This window comes from Puma concolor, chromosome D2 (genome assembly GCF_028749965.1).
Source record: "Puma concolor isolate L17-30 chromosome D2, mPumCon1.1.hap2, whole genome shotgun sequence".
Lineage (NCBI taxonomy): Eukaryota > Metazoa > Chordata > Mammalia > Carnivora > Felidae > Puma > Puma concolor.
In genome coordinates, this window is record NC_141677.1 from 57,814,482 (window position 1) to 57,824,758 (window position 10,277).

At 57.5% G+C, this 10,277-nt stretch overlaps 1 protein-coding gene across 1 annotated transcript; it reads right to left on the bottom strand.

Moving 5' to 3' along the window:
• Nucleotides 1-2,919: 2,919 nt before the first annotated feature.
• On the bottom strand, nt 2,920-9,220 carry SFRP5 (secreted frizzled related protein 5). Its single transcript, XM_086680567.1, has 3 exons — nt 8,528-9,220; nt 6,355-6,432; nt 2,920-4,705 (listed from the first exon to the last, which is right to left on the bottom strand). Exons 1-3 carry the CDS (start codon nt 9,048-9,050, stop codon nt 4,359-4,361), a joined length of 948 nt encoding a protein of 315 aa, XP_086536693.1. The 5' UTR covers nt 9,051-9,220; the 3' UTR covers nt 2,920-4,358.
• Between the last annotated feature and the right edge of the window lie 1,057 nt (nt 9,221-10,277).

Consider the following 10,277-nt stretch of genomic DNA (forward strand, 5'->3'; position numbering starts at 1 on the left):
ACGTAACAGTCCTGGTTCTCACCCTCCCGTCTGTTCTGCCTTGCCCCCACTAGCTCCAGGATCTTCTGAGCCACCCCTGAGCTAACTGGAGGGGACTGCCCATCCCTAGCCCTAGCAAAGTGGGCTCAGCCTCCAGGGGAACAGAGGCAGCCTTGTGGCGGGAGCTCCCCACAACTGCCAGCACCACTCCCCCTTGGTTGGGTCTGTTTCAACACCCCAGAGCAGCACATTCCATTCTGTAGCACAGCTGGGGGCTGGGGATTCCGGATTCCCCTGGCCGCCTGCTTTCTTCAGGGCCCCAGCAGAGCCTGCTGTTTGGGCTGGGACACTGGGTCCCAGCCACACACATTCCAGCAGCAACCACCCCCCACGTTGGATTTGCCAAGGAGTGAACTTTAGCCAGGATTACAGCCGACTAAACAGTTGTGGGATGTGAGCTTCCTTTGTGGGGCTCAAGAGGCTGGATGCTGATGGGGCTGAGAGGGGAGGAGGGGTTGTGGGTGGGCTGCTTTAGGAGTCAGGAGAAAAGCCGCCGTCTGAGGCAGGCTTCTCTGCCGCTGTCATGGCCCCTGGAGGGGGATCTGAGCAGGGCTCCCAGAAATCTTCCTGTAAGGCAGGGCAGCAGAGGCATTGTACCCCACCCCCGCTGGGCTTTGCCCCCAGTAGTATAGTGGTTAAGAGCATGGGGTCAAATCCTAGTGCCACCACTATGTACAAGCTGTGTGTCCTTCAGTAAGTTAATTAACTTCTTTGAACCTCAGCCTCATCATTAAAATGGGGATAATAATAGTACCTACTTACAAGGGCTGTTGGCAGGATTAAATTATAATACCAAAGTGCCTGGGGTAGTGCCTGCCACCCAGCATGGGCTTGACATTTTTTGATTGCTAGTATTATGTCTTCTTCCCTCCATTGGCTTACATCGCACCTGGGTGTGTATTTTCTGAAGCAAACTCCCAAGTGTAGGTTCTGTCCTCCTGAAAGTAACAACTCTGGGTAGGTAAGATGTTCCCGTCTTTTCCCTGCCTTTCTGCCAGTAGCGTGTCTTAGTTAACCAATCAGGAATGTACTGAGCACCTATTATGTGTAGGCACTGTGCTAGCTAGGTCAAGGCCTTTGGTTAATAAAAAATATTAATTATCATTTAATGAACATTTCCCAAATGCCAGGCACTGGCTCCAGGAGCTTTTCAGATATTTCCCTATTTTTTCAGCCACCCTGTGAAATAGACATTATTACTCCATTTTACGGTGTTCCCGATGTCACATGGTATCTAAGTCACAGGATTGGAACCCAGAACTGGGCTCTCCTACCTCTTTTCACCTGATCCTGAGTGTTTAGCAGCCTGCCCCAAATCCTTCCTGTTCTTTATCGGAACTCTGAGTTTGCACCCGACTGAAACACTTGACTTCCTCTGCTCCCTTGCGACTAGGGATGGCCACGTGACTCCGTTCTGGCCGAGGAGCTACGTAGTGGAAATCTACCAGGTGGGACTTGGGAAAGTACTGTTTTCCTGATCAAAAGGGCCAGGGGCAGCTGACAGGCTGCTTTTGCTTGAAGCCCTTCCCTGCCCTGCTGCCTGGAATGTGGTCGAGAAGTGGGGAGGAGGAGGCGACCACGAGAACAGAAGCCACCCCTGGCAGGGCAGGAAGACAGAATGAGCCAGGGACATGGACCTCCCACCAGCCCATCTCCAGACCTCTCGTGTGGAGCAGCCCCAGTGTTTCTTGGGGTTTCTGTCAGAGGCAGTCGTTCACCGACACACAGCCCAGATGCTCGCCGGGCAGCACCAGCTGTCTGTCTCCAGGCCGGCCAGGAGGGAGCATGTTGTGACTGAAGGAAATGAAGGGTGGGCTTAGGCCGCGTGGGGCTTTGCCCGGTCTTTGGAAGGATTCTTCTTGGTCCCAGGGGAGAGACTGCCGGGAGGGTCCCACAGCAGATGTCAGGAGCAGAGCAGAGAGCAGGGCTTGACCCCTGTGTAGGGTGCGGGGGAGGAGTGCTTTACTGGGGCTTCCCAGGATGGGCTAAGGGAGCCTCTCCCCGCCCGCCGCCTCTCACTGGCTGCCAGCACCTGACAGAGGTCGCTATTGTGCTCTAGCCAGAAGTTGCTTTGAGTCCTGTGTGTTCAGTGGAAAAATAATCCCTGGTCCTGGTTGACCATAGAAGTGTCCGTAAATATTTGGTCGGGGTAGGAGTTTGGGAGACAAGGGGCAGATTCAGGGAGCTGGAGGGCTCTGGGTGAGGGTGGGCGGCAGCGGCTTCCTCGGAGCTGAGGACAAACAAGCAGGCCTCTGCTGCTCCTGACCTGTGGTGAGGCCACCTGACTGCCCGGGGAGGTGATTTACGGGCAGGCTGTCAGACCACCTGTTAGCTTCCTCTGGCCCCACAGCAGAATGTGGGCCCTTTGGCCTGCCTCACTTCTCTGTGGCAGCCTGCTTCTCTGAGAGCCCTGGAAGCCAACGTCCTCCTCACAGGACGCGCCCCATTGTCTTGGAGGAGCGGGGAGCCTGGACTGGATTTGGCAGCTGTACGTACTGTCGCTGGTGAGGAAAGCTGCTCTGGGGTGTCCCCAGCCCCCCTGCCCTGGGTACCTCTGCCTCGTCGCTCGGCATTCCTGACAAACCCCCGGGATTTCCTCACACCACCCCTTCCCTGAGTAGCAGGAGCCCGTTGCCTCCATTTTAAGCCTTCTCCCCTCCCTGCCCCATTCAGTTCATGGTAGCGGCCCGCGTGTGCTCTGAAGTCGCTGAAGAAGCCCCTCGGTTATTATAGCCACTTCCTTCCCGCATGCAGGACCAAGAAGCTCCAAGCCTGAGGTAACCTCAGCCCCTCACCCTCCTGCCTCAGCGGCTGGCTTACCTAGATCAAGGTTTTCAACACAGGTGGCATCCCACCCCGGAGAGCATCTAGAGATTCAGATTTCCGAGCACCCTCCAGAGATCCAGATTTAATTGCATAGAGTGGGGCCCAGTGTTTTGCAAAAGCTCTCTAGATTTGAAGGTTTATGTGTGAAAATGCAGATTCTGTACAGCAGGCCTGGGGTGCCCACCTCCCCCCCCCCCAGCTTGTATTTCTAACCAGCTCCTAGGGGCTACAGATTCTATGGTCCCTGTAGCACAAGTCTATACCATTATCCCTACAGTTCAGGATCAGTGCCCAGTGTGTGTGTGTGTGGGGGGGCGGGGGTGGCAGGGAGCAGGGGGGTCTGAGTGCTGAAGGGGTAGGAGAGACATGTTTAGACCCCTGGCTCTTCAGAGTAGTTTCCTGTGCTCCAACCTTCTTGGGAACTGAGGGCAGACATTGTCAGGGAGGTGTGGCAGGATTGTGAGAGCCTTTTGACCATGGGAGAAGGCTGGGGATCTTGGCATCTCCCTCTTCAGGAATAAAAGGAGGGCCATCTCCATCCCTCACTTAGTGATGGGGATGAGAAGGGTGCTCTCAAGGGATCTTACAAGAACATGGGCATTGCTCTTAGGCGTTCCAAGTATGTCTGTGTGGACAGGCCATGGGTTATGACAAGGGCCTCTTCCTAAAAGTCCCTTCTGACCCTCCCTCTCTCCACCTCTGGGGACCAGCTGACAAAGAAATAACCTAGTCAAAACCAACTTATTTTTCTTTGATTTAATTAAAAACTTAAAAAAAAAATTGAAAACCAAACCTTGCCTGCAACTAATCTACTACCTATGGCCTTGCTGTGTAGCAATAATTTACTCATCATCAGGGTAAAAGGGACATGCGGAGGCTGAGGGATGAATCCCAAAAAGCAGCCTGTGGGAGGGGGTCTGGGCTGGGCTTCTCCAGTCTAGCAGGAAGGGAGAGGGGAAGAGATGGGGAAGGTGGGGAACTGTAGCTGGAAGGTGCTACGACCCTAATGCCCCTCCTTTGGGGGGACTATGATGACACGAGGGAGCAGTGGGGGTGGGGGACTGGCCCCCAAGTAGCTCAGCCTAATAGACTTTCCGAGGCGAGGCCTCCCCACCAACAGAGTGGAGCTGACAGCATGGTCTGTTCTGGAAACCACCTCGTGAGGCTGCTCAGAGCCCCTCCATGCTTCCCTTGCTCTCTCCTCCCACCACCTACTTTCTGAAACCCTGAGCTTTCAAATGAGAAAGCTCTGCTCCTAAGAGAAGTCCCCAGGGACTCCAGAACCCCTCAGTCAAGGACAGCTTGGGTTCCATGCCCATTCCTTAGGGCCTGTGCTGGTAAGAGCTCTGCTCTGCATGGAACCGCTCTCTGTCAGGGCTGGGTCAGCCTGGGAATAGAGGTGAGGCCAGATGGGCAGGAAGAGAGAGAATGCCCCAGGGGTGGGGACAGAGAGCAAGGCACAGCTGGCTGGCTGGGGCAGGGAGGAGCATCCTTCAGTGGGGTTCAGCAGCCCCATAGAAGAAGGGGTAGTAGAGGGAACAGGGGTAGGAGAACATGAACTTGACTGCGAATTTCATCTCCTTATTCTTCTTGTCCCAGCGGTAGACGGCCATCAGCAGCAGCTGTCCGTCCACCTTGCGGCCCATGACCAGGAAGCTGCCGGCCAGGCTGTCCAGCTGTGGACAGGGGCAGCTGGCACCATTCTTCATGTGCAGCACCAGCCTCTTGGTGTCCTTGCGCTTCAGTGGGCCTGGCTTGAGCAGCTTCTTTTTTTTCTGGGCTCCAATCAGCTTCCGGTCCCCATTCTCTATCTTGATCTCCTTGATGCGCATTTTAACCACTGTGTGTGGGGTGGGTAGACAGAGGGACCGTGTGAGAATGGGCAGGTTTGCTCCGGCTGCTGGTGGCCCCACAGTTGGTGCTCAAGCCTGAAGTTCCAAGCCTGGGGCTTGGGAAGGTGGGCTTATATGGGTACATTTTTGAAGCTCCTATCATGTGCTGGACTTTCACCGGCACTATCATGTTTCAGCCTTGAGGTATTGGGGTGGGGGGAATGAGGTTAACCCCAGAGCCCCTGCCTTTCCATGACACCAGGTGCAGGGTGGACAGCTCCTGGTGGGGAGTGGAGTAGGGTGTCGGCGTCCCCAGGAAATACCTCAGGTGGAGCTGCCCAACTGGAAGGGGAGGTTTGGTGGGGGGGCGGGGCCCTTGTGACGGAGGGAGGCTGGACTTCATGATCTCTGGGGGTGCTTTGAAATGCGATTTCGGGCTCTGTGTGTGTGTGTTTGGAGCAATGATGGGCTGATAAATGTTTGACAGCTGGCCCTAGGGAGGGGGCCCGCTCTGTAGCATGTGCTGGTTCCCATGGGGTAAATCCCCCCACCATGGCCCACCGCATCACAGAGCACTAGGTTGGGAAGCGTGCACAACCAGCTCTTGCTGGTGCAAACACACCACTGTAATCTGTGTGACTGTAGAATGGGTTCAGAGTGTGATGTGTGGTGCTGTGTATTTTATGTATGAGAGTATCTGTGGTATGTCTGGAGTGTGAATGTAGGGGTGAGCGTGGGGGAGGTGGTTGAAGGCCTGAGTGATCGGGGTGATTAGGACATTCAGGGTGGCTGCAGAGAGCTTCATACAGTTGGGGACTGGGAGTCTGGAACATGGGGGTCACTTGGGCTAGTCTCCCCCTTCTACAGACATCTGGATCCCCCATCTCTGTGAGCAGCCAGGGAGATGCCAGAGAATGATTCTGTCCACCCAGGGAAGGAAACTTATAAAACCTTTCTATCTCTCTCTTTCTCCCCTTACCCCCCCTCTTTCCCTCTCTCGGATACACACATACCTTGCAATAATAGTAATCTCTTTACAAACAGACTAACAACATAAAAGACTTGCTGAAGTAAGGATTTCATTGCTATCTCTTTTTTACAGACAGGGAGGCTAAGACACAAAACAGGAGTCAACTTGGCAAAGGCCACATGCTGGGTCGTGTAGGCCTGACTAGACTTGGCTCACTGTCCCAGGAGTGGAGAGGCCCCAGGACGAAGCCGTGGGACAAGTGACTGCAGCTTGCCTGGCCAGCGGTGCATCGGGTACCAGGCCGAGGTGCCCAGGGACGAGGGTGCTGTACTTCCACCCTGGGGCCCATCTCTCCCCCGGGTGCCCCCATCCATCTCTGGGCTTAGCCTGCTTCTCCTAAAGGGAATCCAGCCCTGGAGGCCCCTCTGTGGGCCAGTGCCAAGGGAGGACTGGAGGAGCCCCGGCCAGGGATGGACCATGGCCTTGAGGGGCTTCTGAAGCCCCTGAGATAACCTGCAAAAAGAGCTGCATTTCCCTGGGGAGAGGGTTCATGGCCCTGATCAGATTCTAAGAGGAATCCATGATGCAGAAACTGTTAGTATTCAGTGTGATGGTTGTGGACGTGTGTGTGTGTGTGTGTGTCAAGGAGAGGCACTGGGGCAGTGGCCATGTGGGCTCCACACTCACCGAAGTCGCTGGAACACATCTGTTCCATGAGGCCGTCGGCACTGTGCTCCATTTCACACTGGGCACAGATCTTGGTCACTGTGAAGAGAGAAGCAGGGGTGGAGGCGAGGGAGGCTCATGAGGGGATCAGAGTTCAATAAACCACTTAGAGCCCAGGCTAATGACTGAAGAGCCACCTCCCCCTGCCAAGCCTCCACTCTGTCATCAGGAACTGGGATGACGGTACCGATGGTCACTGAGGGGTTGTGAGGTTCAAAAGAGATAAGGTTGCATGGAGACAAAACTGTCCCAGTGGGCACCACTGCTCCATGGCCCTGGCAACTGCAACCGTGACGTGGGCTGTCTTCTAAACTTTGTTTCATTTAATCCTCAGACTATGAAGTATTAGTATTCAAGAAAAGAAAATTGAGGTCCACTGTGGCTACCCACCCTGCAAAACTATTGAGAAGTGAGTGTAGGACTCAGGATTTGAGGCTCCCAGCCTAGTGCGGCAGTAGGGGTAATCTGCAGGGGCTTTCTAGGAACACAGGTCCAGGAAGGTGGCGAACAAGTGACACTGCCAGGACAGGGACTGTGGTAAACTGAGGGGACCATCCTCTAAGGTGGGCGGCTTAGCGTGGCCAGAACTTCTGATTTTTCCAGGGAAGCCACGACTCTTAATTTTTATATGAAATATTTTGTTTTATTGGCCACACACACGCTTTGGGCTGCCTCTGGTTCCCAGGCCACCACACAGCACCTGACCTCTGTCCCATGTCTCTGCCTCCAGGTAGGTGCCCCATCACAGGGGAAGGTGGGCTTCAAAGAGGGCAGGACTGTGCGGGCGGGGCCAGGTGGGGTTCTGAGCCTGGGATTTCCCTGCCTTACAGGCTGTTAATATTGGGGTTCCAAGGAAACCAGAAAAAGGAATCATGCCAGGATCCCTGTTAGGGACTGCACTGTCTCTGCTTGAGCTGGCTGTCTCTCCCCTGCTTCCTGACCCCAGCACAGGGTATTTCCCTTCTCTCCACACTCTCCACACCCAGTCACAGGACCCCTCTCAGGAGGGGACGTGGGGGTGCAGGACCAAGGGCTGTGTGGGTGAGGCGAGCCCTGAGGGGGTGGGTAGGGTGGTCAGACAGGAAAAGGGGAAAGCAGTAATGCCTCCTGGGGAAGTTGCAGCATCGGGGGCTCCTTAGACTCCTGACAAACTGCCCAGACACAGCTCTCCTGCTCATGCCGCTGTTTATTCCCCGGTCTGGTGCCCAGCCCAGGCTTACTCTGCTTGGAAGGAGTTTGGCGTTTGGGGCGGGCCATGGGGCGCACAGGGAAAGGAGGCTGAGGCCAGGGAGAGATTAGGGGTAATGGGACTGGGGGCGGTTGGGCACGTAGGATCTCACGGGTTTCTGGAACCTGAGCTGGCTTCCTATATTACTTATGGGAAAACCGAAGCTCCAAGTTCAGCAGCTCTCCCAAGGGCTCCTTGTCAGTGGCAGGTGCTGGCAATCTGCTCTTTCTTCCTGCATTGAGCTTTTACCCCAAGGCCTCCCAACCTGGGGGATTGGGGAAGAGAGTGGGAGAATTTGGGGTTCCCAGGTGCAGAAAATGGGGGGTGTGAGTGTTGGGGGGTGGAAACCATAGCCCAGGAGTGTGCTTACCCCAGTCTTCGCTAAACCCCTTCCCTCCGCCCTTCTCCCCTCCGGAGGTCCCAACACGGGATGGGAGTGATGCTTGTTTTGGTGCCCTGGGGTCCAGAGCTGTGGAGGAGGTGAACGGGCTTGAGCATTGTTCAGCGACCCTGGGCATTCTTGGGCTTAGGCCACAAGGCATTTATGGGGATGCCCCAGGATGGGGGGACACCATTGGGGCTACCCAGGGATTCCAGAGGTTTAGGAAGGTGGGCGCTGCCAGGGACCCCAGGGGCGTCTTCAGGAACGGAGCTGGAATGGGGAGAACCCGCGAGCTTTGTCCGGAGCCTGGGAAGGCACTAGTCTGGCAGTGTGTGGGAGGTGGGAAGGCTGGAAGGCTGTGGGGGACAGTTCCCGGGGTACGCAGGGCTGAGCGAAGGCGGTGTGTGTGTGTGTGTGTGTGTGTGTGGTGGGGTGCCATCTCCGGGAGGCTAAGCGCCCAGCTCGCGGGCGCCCGGGGCTGTCGGAGCGCGCGGGGGCAAGGGTGGCGGCGGCGGCGGCGCTACCTGGAGGCGCGGTGGCAGGCAGGTGTCCGAACTGCACAGCGATGCAGAGGTCGTTGTCCAGGGGGAACTTGTGGCAGTGCAGCATCTCGGGCCAGGGAAAGCCGTAGGCCTCCATGAGCGGCGCGCAGCCGGCGCGCACGGCCTCGCACAGCGAGCGGCACGGGTAGATGGGCCGGTCGAGGCAGACGGGCGCGAAGAGCGAGCAGAGGAAGACCTGCGTGTCCGAGTGGCAGCGCTTGGCCAGCAGCGGCAGCCAGCTGCTCGCCTGCTGCTTCACCTCGGCCAGGCTCTCGTGCTCCAGCAGGTTGGGCAGCCGCATGCGCTTGTAGCCCACGGTGTGGCAGAGCGGCAGGTCGGCGGGGATGTCGAGGCACTGCGGCGGCTTGGAGTACGAGCGCCCGTGCAGCGGCTCGGCCTGCCAGCCGTAGTAGTCGTTCTCCTCGCCGCGCGCCGGCGCCCCGTGAAGCGCCCCCAGCAGCAGCGCCAGCGCGGCCGCCCGCGCGCCCCCCGCCGCCGCCCGCATGGCTGCGCACACCCCGGCCTCTCCGTGCGCGGCGCCCCCAGCTGCCCCGGCGCGCGCCCGCCGCCCCGCCGCTCCCCTGCAGCCGCCGCCGAGGTGGCCCGAGTGCTCGGCTCCCGGGCGCACCGAGTGATCCTGGCGCCTCCCACCTCGGGGCTCCGGGCCCGGCCTCGCCGCGCGCCCCAGCCAATCTCCGGCCGCCCGGCCCCCCGGCCCCGGCGGGGAGTCGAGGTGGAGCCCCCTCGGCCCCTCCCGCCGGCTCCCGTGCGTCCCGCCCCGCGCCGGCTCGCGCTCCCCTCTCTCGCGCACCGGCTTCCCCGGCCTCAGCGCGGGGCCGGCCTCGCGCCGCTCCCGGGGCGTCCTCACGTCCCTCGCCTCCCTGGGCATTACGTCGCAGGTCGAGTTCTCCATCCTTCCTCCTTATCTCCCTCCGCCACAGCCTCTCCTGTTCCTTTTCTCACTCACTTCACTTGCTTATCTGTCCGTCTCGGCCTTTCCCCCTCCGCTCTGTTTTCTCTTCCCTGACACCTCGGTTTTCCCTTCTCCTGGCGGGAGGCTCCTGGCTGCCCACACCCTCCTGCTCCAGGAAGGCAGTTCTTCACCCGTCCGATCTCGAGCATTTGTCTGAACTCCCCCTGGTGCCCGGCACTGTGCTGGCTGCCGGGGAAGCAGAGATGGATCTGACCCAGGACTTCCCACCTCCAGGGACATCGTAGCCTAGTGGGGGCGCAGGTAATCATAACGGCCATTCACGGAGCTCCCAGGGCCGTAGACACGGCGCAGCACTTCACGGCTTTATCACCTACTATTTCTATTGCTAGTTAATGCTTATTAGATCCTTACTGTGTCTGTTCTAAGCACATCGCATAGGTTACCCTGTTTAATTCTCAGAGCAATGCTATAACAAGGCGAGTGGGTAGTTATTATCCCCACTTTACAGATAAAAGTATCCAGGCAAAGAGAAGTTAAGTAAGGATAGGGGCCAGGACTTGAACCCTGGTGGTCTGGTTCCAGAGTCAGAGCCAGGGCACAACCAGGAGGTCTGGATTCGGAGTCTGCAGGCTTCCTGGCTATGGGGTGCTTAGGGTGAAGTAACTGGCCCTCAGTCACATAGCTAATAGGTGAAGGAGCCAGAATTTGAATCCAGGCTTGGGCTCCAAAGAGGCCAGGGCTTAAGTACTCTGCCCGAAGGTAATTTCCAACCCAGGACAGGAATGGCTGTGGGAGGAG

Excerpts from the sequence above, each read along its gene's own strand:
- SFRP5 (XM_086680567.1), bottom strand. The coding sequence starts at position 9,050 with ATGCGGGCGGCGGCGGGGGGCGCGCGGGCGGCCGCGCTGGCGCTGCTG. Across the intron at positions 6,433-8,527 it reads GCCTGCCACCGCGCCTCCAG|TGACCAAGATCTGTGCCCAG; the intron begins GTAGCGCCGCCG and ends CTCTCTTCACAG. Across the intron at positions 4,706-6,354 it reads GATGTGTTCCAGCGACTTCG|TGGTTAAAATGCGCATCAAG; the intron begins GTGAGTGTGGAG and ends CCCCACACACAG.